The sequence below is a fragment of the Trichomycterus rosablanca genome, chromosome 18, assembly GCF_030014385.1.
Source record: "Trichomycterus rosablanca isolate fTriRos1 chromosome 18, fTriRos1.hap1, whole genome shotgun sequence".
Taxonomy (NCBI): domain Eukaryota; kingdom Metazoa; phylum Chordata; class Actinopteri; order Siluriformes; family Trichomycteridae; genus Trichomycterus; species Trichomycterus rosablanca.
The window spans coordinates 26,557,683-26,571,429 of record NC_086005.1 but is presented as its reverse complement, the minus strand read 5'-3'; the positions used below and the strand labels follow the sequence as shown (position 1 = coordinate 26,571,429).

The following is a 13,747-nucleotide window of genomic DNA, read 5'->3' as shown; positions in this document are numbered from 1 at the left end:
TTATTTTTAAAATAATTAAAGCTATTTACACAGCACACACACTTTGTAAATAAAGCTTAAAAGTGACGATTACTGACGCGTTAAATGCGCAAATATTTTAAAACCTGCACTTCGAGGTTAGATTAAGATATTAAAAGTCAAACAGTTCTTTGAGGATCTTAAAGATCTGGTTTAAAACTTAAAGTGAGATTGGAACGTTTTCTAATCACTTATATTATTTTAATAGGGGTTATTTAAAAAGTCTGAATGTGGCTTATTGGAAATTTACTTTAATCCCGTTTTAGTTTGCAAATGACTACTAGTGTGTTGATTTTGTTGGTCTCTGGAGTAAAATATGGACACGGGAAATATTTGTGAGTGAATCTGGGAAATGGTGTTGTCCAAACTGTGGTAAAATAAATCGACGTGTATAAACTTATTTCTAATTTGTGTAACAGCATTATGAAACACATTTGCTTAAACGCTGCTGCTGCCTTTACATAAAACAGCTCATTAGAAATATTACTTTGTAATTAACAACCAGCACTTACATTTCTAAGCCTATTCGGGTGTCAGTGTCTATTAAGAAAAATTATACCTAGAGTTACTAAAACTAGTTTTAAATCTTTACAGATTTTCACCAGTGAGTGTTTTCTAATGGACTGATTTGTTGTTATTAATATAGTCTTATTAATTTTATATTATTATATTATTATTAAGATGTTATTAGTCATAATTTCTGTTATTTTAATGGTTTGTGCTTTCTTTATTGTATTATAAAGCTCTTGTCACTGAGCATGTGCTTCAGGTCCACGTCTTTAAAAATACTTGCACCGGGTTGGAGAGCTCAAATATTTGGTTCCAAATGTTGAATTCGTGGTGTTTGGGTACATGAATTAGAGCTGTTGAATTGTTACAAACAAACAACAACATAGTATTTGGTTTATTAGCTGACTTTAAATTGAAAACTAGACCTAATAGATTCACTGCTGTGATATTTACCTTGTCCACGTTTTGATCTCATTTATTTACTAAAATCCACTGGTGCGTTTTGGATTTTGCGCAACGAAAGCCTTGCCTTTTAAATTCATTATGTATTTTTATAAATCTTACCGTCGGGGAACACAGCCCTCATCTTCAGGTAGCTGGTGGTGAGTCGGATGATGGAGGCCTTGTCCAGTTGGGAGGTGATGGCCGAGGGTAAAGGCAGCAGCTTGGCCAGCTCGTAAAACTCCCCGTTTTCTTTCTCGCGTCGAGTTTTCGCCGCATTCTTGGACTTTTCCTTCATTTCTGACACTTCGGAACAGCTTTTCGCATAATACAAGACCTCCTAATATGTCGAAACTCGCAGTGGTGTGTAAACAGAACTTCTCTTCAGTGCCTCATGTCCAGAATTTGTAGGATTTTCCACGACTGAGATGAAGATAGAATAATTACTGAAGACGCACAACGGTGCGCGTATACAAAATAAAACCCTTCATTTTGCGCGTTGTGTTTTCTTTAGTAATATTATGCATGGCACAAATGGCATGGATTTATAGCTCTCGTATTGCTTGGTTGAATACTAGTTAATTACAAAAATATATATTTTATTAAAATAGCCTACGGTTAGGTATCGATGTTTGGCTAAATTGCCCTCTGTATAATAAAGGTCTAACTCCCATGATGAGAAGAAATCACAGGCCTAGCACATGTACATTTTGCTCGGTCATCTTTTGCAGCTACACTTGCTGACCATAGTGGAGAGAAGTTCTACTGCCGTGCGTCGGTGCACAAGCCGATTGACAGTCGAATAGTTCAAAACAAAACAAATCCATCCACAAAACGAGGTCTTCTTTAGTAAAGCCGTACAAAGAAGCACTTGTCGTTTATTAGGAAATCACACAAGTGATCCCTGCTTCATATCCAAATGTCAGTCCTCCATTGCGTTAAAGTGCACGGAGCTGATGTCCATCAGCAGCCCAGTTGGAAAAGCCACGCAGGCCCTCGGTGATCAGTGTGCACCAGTGCGCAATTTCTCCACTTCCAGCCGATAATCCCAGAAGATGGAGTGATGATATTGGTAGAGTGAGTGAGCTGCTAATAGACCCGATAGAGAAAGTGTGAGAGAGAATGAGAGAGAGAGAGAGAGAGAGAGAGCGAGAGCACTGAGGGAAGGCAGACACCCCCGTGACGTCACACACTCCCCGTGATGGTTTACGCCAAATCTTGGGATTAATGTGCGTTTTGTAAGGGTTGGGTGGCACCTGGGCGCAGCAGGTAGCCTGTTTTCCGAGGGGTTTGGGTTTGATCGTTGCATCTGTTGAGTTTGGCATGTTCTTCCCTTGTCCTGTAGTCTTCCACCTACCAAAGATTTTCTTTACACGTGTGTGTGTGTGTGTGTGTGCGCCTGTCATTGGTGTTATGCTTTTTAATGGTTATTTATTTATTGTGTATTTAAACAGATCACACACCAACCATTACGCAAATTGTAAATATATAAAAATATTAAGAGATTAAAAATACATATTTAATTTATGCATTTTCCCCCCATTTTCTCCCAAAATCGTTGGATCCAGTTGTACCTGGATACATTACATCTTCGGTGTTTAGCAGACGACTTTATCCAAAGCGACTTACATTACAGTTACAGTATAAAGTCTGAGCAATTGAGGGTTAAGGGCCTTGCTCAAGGGCCCAACAGCAGCAACCTGGCAGTGGTGGGGCTTGAACCAGTGACCTTCTGGTTACTAGTCCAGTATCTTAACCACTAGGCTATGGCCCAAAGGTTCAAATACCAAGGTTCAAATCCATTGTGAGATGCACTTTTCAGTGCTGATTCCAAGTCCGGATAAAAAAGAATTTGGGTTGCATCAGGAAGGGCATCCGACATAAAAACTGTGCCAGATCTTAGATATTTACTGTCTTTTTTTATTTTTAAGCTTTCTTACAAACATAAAGACAATTAAAGACCTTTGTCTTGTTCAGTTTGTCTTTTTTAAATGTTATTTCTTTAGTCTTTTCAGTAACATGTTTATATTCTGTTACATGAGCTACATGGATTCAGATCAATAATGTGGCTAGATTTAACACCTTTACACTTTTAATTTAGCTGAGTTTGTATATGTGTATTTTATTTTTATTCTATATTTATCTCCAATAACTTAAATAAATATTTTTTTCAGCAATGGGCCCTGCGACCACAGCTCAGTGTGACCCTGATCAGATTAAAGCTCTTTCTGAAGATAAATACACTCATATAAAAGACTCAATAAATTCATGAATACACGGTTTGTGTAAGAACTGGTTCAATTATGGTTCTTGTATTTGTACTCACTGGTGCTCCAGTAAATCCCTCTGTATTTATTCTGCTGTGGTTTGTTTCTGTGGCTGAAGCCCAGACGTGGTTCTACTGGGTGTACAGTGCACTAGATAGACTGTAGAGCATTTTTACACTGAGTACATGCAAGCACAGGGAGTGCAAAGTTGTGCACAACCTTCAATATTCCGTGCCAAAAGTATGCGGACGCCTGACTATTTACTTCTTGGACATTCCGTTTTAACCATGAGCTAGAATATGGAGCAATTTAACATATACTCTTCTTTAAAGACAATTCAGAATCTCTTTCTGTCTCTGAATGTTTAAGAAAACAACACACAAACGTGTAAAAATTAATGACCACAATTTGATTGCTTGTATTATTATGCCACACCAAATGAAAGTGCTTCACATTATTGCACAAAATATGATATTAAATAAAGAGAATTAGAATAAAATCACAGCACTTTAACATTTTTTTTCACTGGACAGCATTTTAACACTCAAGTAATCGTCCACTGGCCACTTATACCTGTTGGATGTAATCTTACACCTTTAGAACATTTTGAACTTCACCATGAAAGCCAAGCTGCCAGACAATCCGAGACAAACAAGCTTTTAAAATGTTCTAGTCAGAAAATGAATAGAACATTCTGGTAAATCACAGTGAGAGACATATATAAATAAAAAAAAGGCTGCGCTGAGCATCCAAACAGGCACAATTTGCTGTGCCTGAGGGAGGGATTTGGCTGTATTATTTTGCCACTGTACAACTGCGACCTCTGCTGTCTGGTTGAGTCATCTGCACAGTGTGTGAATGTGTATGAATGTGTGTGTGTACCTTTTGGCCAGTGAATCAGACCCACCACGACCCTGACCAGGATAAAGTGGTGATAAAAGCAAACAGAGAGTAAAGGATTGAATAAATAAATTACATTAAAAAAACTGAAAGGATATAATGAAGATTGGATTGTGTCTGAATCACGCTGTGTGTGTGTGTGTGTGTGTGTGTGTGTGTGTGTGTGTGTGAGTGAGAGTGAGTGAGTGAGTGAGTGAGTGAGTGAGTGAGTGAGGGAGTGAGTGTGTGTGTGTGTGTGTGTGCAGTGTGTGTGTGTGTGTGTGTGTGTGCAGTGTGTAAGTAAATATACGAGATGTCAGAAGCTGGTGATTAATGAGAGGTGAGTAGCCAAATTACCATCAGCGGAACTGCCCTGTCACAGAAACCATCTCTTCATCTGCTCACAGACTCCAGTACTTTTAAAGAATGATTAGTTTGTAGTGATGAGTACTGACTTTCTGTAATACACCCATCTGACCTGAAAGGGTTTTATTCAAAATATGTTTGGGTGTGTTTCTTTTCTTTTTCCTTTTCTTTTTTCCACAGTCGTGACTTTTTATAGGCCTCTTTATGTGTGTGTGTGTGTGTGTGTGTGTGTGTGTGTGTTGTGCATGTTTTGTATACAATCTATATATTCATCTTAATTTGTAAGCCGTAACCGTCCAGCAAGGAGGAACCCTGTTTCAGTCATCGTTCCACCCCCTACAGACACACAGTCAATTGTGTGACTGTGTCACCTGGCTGGCTGATAGCAGAGCTGGAATTCAAACTCAAGATCCCAGAAAGCCCAAGATTCCATTTAATGTCGTCTTCGCTTGACTGTTTCCGTAGACTTAATCTCATGGCTGCCAGAAGCAAAACACATCTTACCCAGGCACTTAATAACGGCTCTATTAGCGAGTGTCCATCCATCTACCGCTGCTAATAAGGCCCTAATAGAGTGTGTCAGCTCATGCCACGGCTTCATGACTTAAGAGCCGGGCTACATGTTTGCGCGCCCGTACAAGCAGGCCGAGTTTGTTTTTCGAGTCTTTAAATTAGCCATTTGGGATCATTAAACGGACTCTAAGTAGTTTGCTTAAAGGTGCGGAGTGTGCGTTTGCAATCAGCGGCCAGTAGCCGCTCCCCGGAGGCTGGACGTGCCCTGCTACGTGTCTTCAGATGGGTTATTAATTACAAACGGTGGAAAAAAAGTTCCAACTGCTTAATATTGCTGCTGCACCTGCTAGACATTACGGCCTTTCATTTCCAGATCACCTCCACGCTGCAGTGATGGTGCTGAGAGCCAGGGCAGAGTCTCAAATGTTTGTGTATTTAAGGAACTTTTATCACTGCCAGACCAAACAGACCTTTTGAATAAACTCCTCACAAGGTCTAGAATGGGCTGTAAAGCTCGTACTTCCCACCGTGCTTAAAATCGACACCTTTTTGCTCAGAAGAACCTCCACATGCTGCAACTCTTGGTTGTTCTTTCAAAGGCTATGATTATGGGAGTCAGACACCTGACTGTGAGCTTGTTATTCATCAGTTTAAAACTATTTATATGAATATGGAGTTGTCTCCTGTTTTGCAGCCAAAATGCACTTCCAGAAGGCTTTTTAACAAGGTTAGAAGTGTGTCTGTTGGAATTTGTGCTTACTTGTGCTAAAAGGCATTTGTCATACCACGTCTTTATGGACCTCACTTTGCGGACAGGGGCACAGTAAAAGAGCCGTCCTCAAACTGTATAGAATAAAATAGAATAGATGTTTGTTTGTTTATTAGGATTTTAACGTCATGTTTTACACTTTAGGTTACATCCACGACAGGAACGGTAGTTACTGGTTACAGAAGATTCATCGGTTCACAAGTTTATATGAAAGACAGTCATGGACAATTTAGTGTCTCCAATTCACCTCACTTGCACGTCTTTGGACTGTGGGAGGAAACCAGAGCACCTACAGTAAACCCACACAGACACGGGGAGAACATGCAAACTCCACACAGAAAGGACCCGGACCGCCCCACCTGGGGATCAAACCCAGGACCTTCTTGCTGTGAGGTGACAGTGCTACCCACTGAGCCACCGTGTCGCCCAAATGGGTATGTCTAAAACACTTGAGTTTCATAATTATGTAGGGTTTCCATGTACCTTTAGTCATCTAGTGTTAAGAGTCTCTTATTTAACTTGGTGTTACTTAGCAGTCAGATTATTTTGACTTCATTGTCCAGATATATTCGTAACTGATTTATTTACACATTTCTCATGTATCACTGATGTCTACTTTAAACGCTGCTACTTTACTACATTCTACTTCACACATGTGCAGTTAGTACCATCAACATTGCATTTTTGCCACCTAAGCCAAATTTACCATGTAGTTTACAAAACAGTCACTTGATGTCTGAATGAAAGTACATCTGTAGAGTCATGTTCATACGTCTGGTGCAAAGCCATCTAAAAATAAAAGTAAAGTGAGTGCAGGCTGTTTTGGCAATAAACGTCTGAGCAGCTCCTTATTTATGAAGGTTGATTTAACCTGGTTTCTTTTTATAGTACAGAATGTGATGACGTTTTTGTCCTATGTCTAGAGATAATCACATCCTAGATCTAGACTTAGATTTCTTCAACATGAAATCATACTATCGCTGCTCCTATTGGGATTAAATACTACAGTCAGCTTTAATTCCTTTCTCTTATTTTCTGATGGCCTTTCACTGAAAGTTTGCCACACACACACACACACACACACACACACACACACACACACTTTAGAATCTAAGTTGAACCAGACTTACAAAGCTCCTTAGGGTCTTGATGTAATAGACAACAAGAAAAGTCTTTTAAATACATCCAGTTTCTTATTAAACTCATTTATTACCAGTGTGTCAAAAGATCTTTGGCATTTCTGACTGAATATCTGAAATACTTGCTGGCGTGTTGGTTTCACATGGTGGACAAAACAATAAAAAAAACAATCCTTTAAATAAAGATTGACTGTGAAGTGACAAAACCCAATTACAAACAGCTCAGTTTAGTGAATTATTTCATGGTCATCATGGTCATACAACAGCCAACAGATATGAGGTGAATGTGCATGATGTTTCCATATTCCAGGTTGATCAGGCACTTGTACAGTACATACTGCTAAGATGAAGTCAAATGCCTTCAACATCATTAAACAAAGCTATAGGCATGAACTGAACATTGTGGGGACCATATTTATCTGGGTTTGGGGGGCATTGGGGTTTCCTGCCATTCTAAAACATTCCTGCAATCAACAACTGATGTACACACTGATGGATCCTAACGTTATGCAAAGCTAATGAGTGGAATATGCTTATTTATTATTTTTACATCAGTATATTGGAGCAGGCATAGGCCTTGCCATTGAACCCATCTAAAAAGTTCTGGAGAGCAAACTGTGAAGTAGATCTTCACCTCCTTCATCCCTCAATGAAGGCCAAGAATTTCCTCTGGGAGAGTCTTTATAAGAACATAGCAAGAAGCACAAATTGTGGCCCTACTTCACATTACATGTGTGTGTGTGTGTGTGTGTGTGTGTGTGTGTGTGTGTGCCTTCGTGGTAGCATGTGGAAAGCATTTAGCATGCTGGCCTGCAGAAATACTGTTTCCAAAGTGGTGTGAGCCCTTCGTCTGTGACCCACACACACTGTAAAGCTCTACAATTAGCCTTACTTAACCCTGCACAGCCAGGAGCGTTCCCACTGAGGCAGCCTCCCCTGACTGAATCAGGTGTGGTGAGACCCTCAAGACGGTGGTCCGAGTAAGCATTTCTGACCTAAATGTGGACATTGCAGCGGTAACCGAGGAGTGGTTGAGTTTCCACTTTCTGTACTGAGAGCAGAAAAGAAAAACATGAATCCAGATCCAGAAGTTTAACCTTGTTTTCATTAGCTATACCACACACACAGATTGATTGGTCAAGAAAAACAATCTTCTCATTGTCACCGAGGTAGAATTCAACAACTGCGCTGTTCTACTCCGAGCTCCCGCTGTTGATGAAATCCAGACGTAAAGAGCGGCAATCACAGGGAGGGAAGATTTGCTCTGGAAAATGTAGTTCTGCATTCATAATATTGCGGCTGCTCTTTTATCCTGGGGCCGGCGTTCTCACGGGACTAATAGTTCTTACTTGGTTAGGTGGCCCTTGGACCCAGTGCTCTCGCTGATGGCAGACATATGGCTTCCGGCTTGATGAGTGTTGTACAACAGATGTCAAAGCTAAACTTTTTATTCATCTCCGAATCCACATGGGCATGCACATGCACATTACTCCCCTTCGGCCTCAAATTTATATTACAAAGCGATTTCCATCCATGAGGCATTTAATGTCAAAATAGGGCTCAAAGGAATCTCGCCAAATCTAAAGGTGAACAGGTGCTTAAGCTGGATATTTAGATTATTATCACATGTCTGCTTGCATAGTCTGGTAGCCAGGAACCTATTTTGGTGTGCAAAAAAAGTATGGACACTTATGTAATTACAAGAATTAATTCATAAATATTATTAAACTGATTCAGTAATATGGGCTTTTTATTCCTGAACTTATTAACTTATTTAACTATTTTATTCATGAATTCTGTAGCAAATTCACTCAAATTTAACCAAGGCTTGCTTTTTACAATCAACTAACTATGTATTTCCAGACTAAATGTGTAATCATGCTGCTAATCTATAAATAATGCAGGAAAACTATCATCACTATCTAAACATGCCAAACATGCTAAATATACGCCAAAGTTCACTGAAGCTGTTTTGGTGGCTTTCGCTGGACCTACTCTCACACTTTATGTTGTTTATTGTTTTTTAACAGCCTCTAATCTGTATTTGTTGAATGTTTATGCCCACAGTAATATCAGACCACATGTTAACAGTAATACACACATCCACAAATCCAGGTAACTGATGGTTCAATCCTGGATCCTAAATATGCTGTTTATAAATCATCATCAGTCAACGCAGTCGGAACATGTGGTAAAACTGTATAAATTAAACATGTACAATAAACACTGTATACACAAAACAATTGCAATCACACTGAAAAAACACAGATGGAGAGCTGGAACTGGAGCAGAACAGGATAAGGCACAGAACTGGCTCAGACTTCATTACTTCATTCAGATGTATGGCATTTTGTACGAACGTCCTCAGCATGACATAAACCGAGAGTTTCTCTCTCTCTCTCTCTCTCTCTCTCTCTCTCTCTCTCTCTCTCTCTCTCTCTCTCTCTCTCTCTCTCTCTCTCACCATGTAGAACAAGCCGCACATTAAGATTTATTAAAGTTAAAATAAACAGATAATTAACTTACACCAAGTTCTGTTTCCTTTGCCTGCTAGTGGGAGGAAACAGGAGTAGCTCTCGGTTTCAGGCCTGTATTAATAAATGTGATAAATGTGTCTGCACTTAAAGCCGGTCTTATTCTGAGGTTTTTTTTCCTTTGCAAATCAACAGCCATGTTTTATTTCAAAAAGTGTCTGTTCAAAATTATAGCTATTATCTGTGTCGGATCTGTGCAGTGTTACAAGCTTCCATTTTCCGTGCTGAAAGAGCCTCACACATGTGGATCAAGCTGAGGCCTTTCGGTCCACACGCCGCCCCTCACACACCAGTGACCTGTGTTATTATAGAGCAATTAGTCAAACAAGTTCACAGTTTGCTTTAATTACAGACCATTTTAGAAAGATGTGCTTTGATTTTAAAGCTTTTGTGCATTATTTTGTTTGCGTATCCTTCCTTAAAATATGTTTTAAACAACCTAAAGCTAAATAGGTACTTTGTCAAGAAATAGGTTTTTTAAAATTATCTGGATTTCTACAAATTTACTCATAAAGCATCTGTTTCTTATCCAGATTTTGTAATAGGTGAATTCTGCCCAAACCACTGACACACAAACACTTACTTTTTTAAACCTTGACACTTGATTAATCATTAACATTCCAAAAAAATATGTTAACCTTTATTAAAGTCTAATTAATGTGGTAAGACTGTTTGGGTTTAGATGTGTGCTGCTATATACACCGATCAACCATAACACTAAAACCATTAAAACCACCTCCTTGTTTCTACACTCACTGTCCATTTTATCAGCTTCACTTACCATATAGAAGCACTTTGTAGTTCTACAATTACTGACTGTAGTCCATCTATTTCTCTGCATGCTTTGTTAGCCCCCTTTCATGCTGGTCAATGGTCAGGACCCCCACAGGACCACCACAGAGCTGGTATTATTTAGGTGGTGGATCATTCTCAGCACTGCAGCGACACTGACATGGTGGTGGTGTGTTAGTGTGTGTTGTGCTGGTATGAGTGGATCAGACACAGCAGCACTGAGTTTTTAAATACCGTGTCCACTCACTGTCCACTCTATTAGACACTCCTACCTAGTTGCTCCACCTTGTAGATGTAAAGTCAGAGACGATCGCTCATCTATTGCTGCTGTTTGAGTCGGTCATCTTCTAGACCTTCATCAGTGGTCACAGGACGCTGCCCACAGGGCGCTGTTGGCTGGATATTTTTGGTTGGTGGACTATTCTCAGTCCAGCAGTGACAGTGAGGTGCCCAAACCACAGACACACAAACACTTACTTTTTATGCCTTGACACTTGATTAATCATTAACATTCCAGGAAAAAAAAAACACCATTTAATTATGTTAACCTTTATAAAAGCCTAATTAATGTGGTAAGACTGTTTGGGTTTAGATGTGCGCTCATATAAAAAAGCACCAAAAAGTCTACGTTTGCTCTTCCCAAGAAAGATCTGATCATATGAATCATATCAGATTTATTTTATAAATCCCCAATGAGAACTCTTTATAGGAGTGGGTTTGATGAAAAGATCCAAGCATACAATGTGCAATACTGATTGGAAGTACTGTCCAGTGTTTCTTGTTGGAACAGGACACACTGCAACCCTGAAACCCTGACTGGGATCAAGCAGTTGATGAAAATGAACAAAGAAAATGCAAAAATGCATACCTACCACCATGTTACATAAAGAAGGCACTGCATACTTGCTGTGAAACCCTTAAAGCATGGTAGAGGGGGCATCATGGTGTCGGACTGCTCTGTTTTTTTAAAGCCTGGCCAGCTTGCAATAATTAATAAAACAATAACTTTAAAAGTGTATCAAGACATCAGGACTTAAAGTTTACGTATACCTAGGCAATGACACAAAATACACAAATGGGAACAATTATGTTAAAGGTTTTTTAGGAAAGGTCTCAACCTTACTTCAGGTAAAGTGATGTGTTGTTTCTGAAGAAACCCAGATTTTAAAACTGTGTGGAAAGTGGCCAGTTACCAAAAGCTTAACTGTTGGAAAACCACTAAAAAGATAAAGAGCACAGAGAGTTTCATATTTCGTCTCTATATGATGGACAGAATTGCAATGAATAAATCTAAAACAATAAAGTAGAGTTTATAGGGCTAAAGACTCTAAACGTTGTCGCACCATTATTAAATACCATCTCCTTGGTGTTACGAGAAACCAAAGTAATGTAAGATAAATACGTACATACCCATGGCAGTGTTTGAGTAAGCAGCAGAGGGAGCCACTGCATCAGAGATGATGGATCACACACAACCTAGAGAGAAGCAGGGTTACCCCTTGGCAGCTGACAACTGATCTGTCTCATGTATAAGAATGTGGCTGATTGCTGCTGGCAAGACAGTCCTTAAATAACCTTTAAAAGTTCTGCACTGCTAAAAGGTCTCCAATTACATTAGGAGGAAAAAAAACAGCCTCTCAGCCATTTATATTGCCTCATTATAGATAACACCACTTTAATATGGTATGTATGTTATGCTATAAATGGTCTGCTGTCTGCCTACCTGACTGGACTGTTAAAGAAAGAGAGAGATGGTTTGTTTTTCAGTGTTTCTTGAAAATAAATACCAGCCTTGGCACAGTATTTACACTGGATGCCCGTAATGATGCACCTTAATCCAGGTTTGGGACCAGCACTGAGAAGTGCACCTTAAATGACTAGACCCCGGACATTAGCCAAGCATCTCCATGCAGACGCCTGACCGTCCGAAAGCATTGCTGAGATTTGAGCCCTGGATTCCGAGATCTCAGCAGCGGTGGGCTAGCATACTTTATCGCTGCGCCACTCGAGCTTTGGGTTTCGGTAGATTTGGTAGCGGTATATGCTGCTTGAATAGTTTGATTTGAAGTTGTTAGACGGTTTTATAAGATAGACGTGTAGCTATATGGACTGATATCTTTTTTACTGAATTGTTTATGCTATTATTAATTTATAATAGCGGTACAGTGACTACAGGACAGAATAATCTAGAACAATTTGGGTGTCTAGATAGACATATGTCTGTAGCCAAAGCCCTGGGATTGACTGGCGCCTCTTCCAACCCTGACCTGGATTAAACAGTTAATGAAAATGAAATTAAACTGTGAGTGGTCTTTTACTGTAATCTTAGTCTTGTAGTGGTTTAGTCTTTGTCCTGGTCTTGTATTGGTCAGTAGTAGAGGCAATAGGTGGCTAGAGTAAGGGATTTAATTTTACCCACTGATTGGCAGGCGGCACAGTGGATCGGTGGGTAGCACTGTCGCCTCACAGCAAGAAGGTCCTGGGTTCGATCCCCAGGTGGGGCGGTCCGGGTTCTTTCTGTGTGGAGTTTGCATGTTCTCCCTGTGTCTGTGTGGGTTTAAGTTTAAAACATCCCAATAAACACACAAACAAACCCTCTGATTGGCACCGTAACAACTATATGTTAAACAATATCCCTGTTAACTGTGTTGCATGAGGCTGCGTGGTACCTAGTGGTGATGTAGAACACAACCTTAACAGTGGGGGTTTGGGAAATTCAATACAAAATCGACATGGACCCATGGGTTAGCCAACAATAGGCTCATACAAAGGTTGTGTGTTAAATTTGAGCAGTGCAGGCTTGGAAAAGGGCCCAAAAACCAATTTCCTATGTGTGTCTTGAGGTTTCTTGCTGTTCTTAATGGCCCAAAGTTGATAAGCCAACATTTTGACCTGGGCCCCTTGGTCCAGCCTACAGTGCCCATAGTATTCTAGGGCAGACTTGTTTTACATTCATATTATTTTCCCCAAGATCTTTGTTTTGTATGAATTGTTTTACATTCATAAATATTCATATACTTGTTAGACATTTTAAACTAAAGTTTCTGTTGTTTTACCCCGAGATGGTTCTGATGGAAACCTGTTTACCCACCCGAGGTTAAGGAACGAAGTCGAGACTGCCGTGCCGACAATGCTGCTCCTGCCGGATGTGACGGGAACCTGGCATGTTTGCATCAAGAATGTCAAGAACTCACTACAGACTTTATTACAGACCGGACTGAATAATAACTCTATTACTATTTATTTATTTGTTATTGCTAGGTATAACTTTAAGTTCATTTTAATTCTGTGTTTGTATGATTTGTGTAAATCTTATTCACTTAAAGTATCCTCCAGACCACCCAAGAAGGATGGGGGTTCCTGCTGAGTCTGGTTCCTATCAGGGTTTCTTCCTAACCCTAACCCTGTTTAAGGGAGTTTTACCTTGCCACAGTCGCCCTCGGCTTGATCAACAGGGGTTTTTGTATCTGTCGGTCCTGGATTTTGTAAAATTGCTTTGAGACCATGTCTATTGTAAAA

The 13,747-nt window shown here is 39.8% G+C and overlaps 1 protein-coding gene and 1 long non-coding RNA gene across 2 annotated transcripts in view; one reads left to right on the top strand and one right to left on the bottom strand.

Moving 5' to 3' along the window:
* Positions 1-1,267, bottom strand: part of sim2 (SIM bHLH transcription factor 2) — a 21,735-nt gene extending 20,468 nt beyond the window's left edge. The window contains exon 1 of the mRNA XM_063013703.1: positions 1,093-1,267. Coding sequence (XP_062869773.1) covers positions 1,093-1,267 — 175 coding nt within the window. The remainder of the gene's footprint in view (positions 1-1,092) is intronic.
* LOC134332175 (uncharacterized) overlaps positions 1-13,747 on the top strand; it is a 20,235-nt gene extending 6,488 nt beyond the window's left edge. The window contains exons 2-3 of the long non-coding RNA XR_010015224.1: positions 5,908-6,197; positions 13,291-13,747. This is a non-coding gene — a long non-coding RNA (uncharacterized LOC134332175). The remainder of the gene's footprint in view (positions 1-5,907; positions 6,198-13,290) is intronic.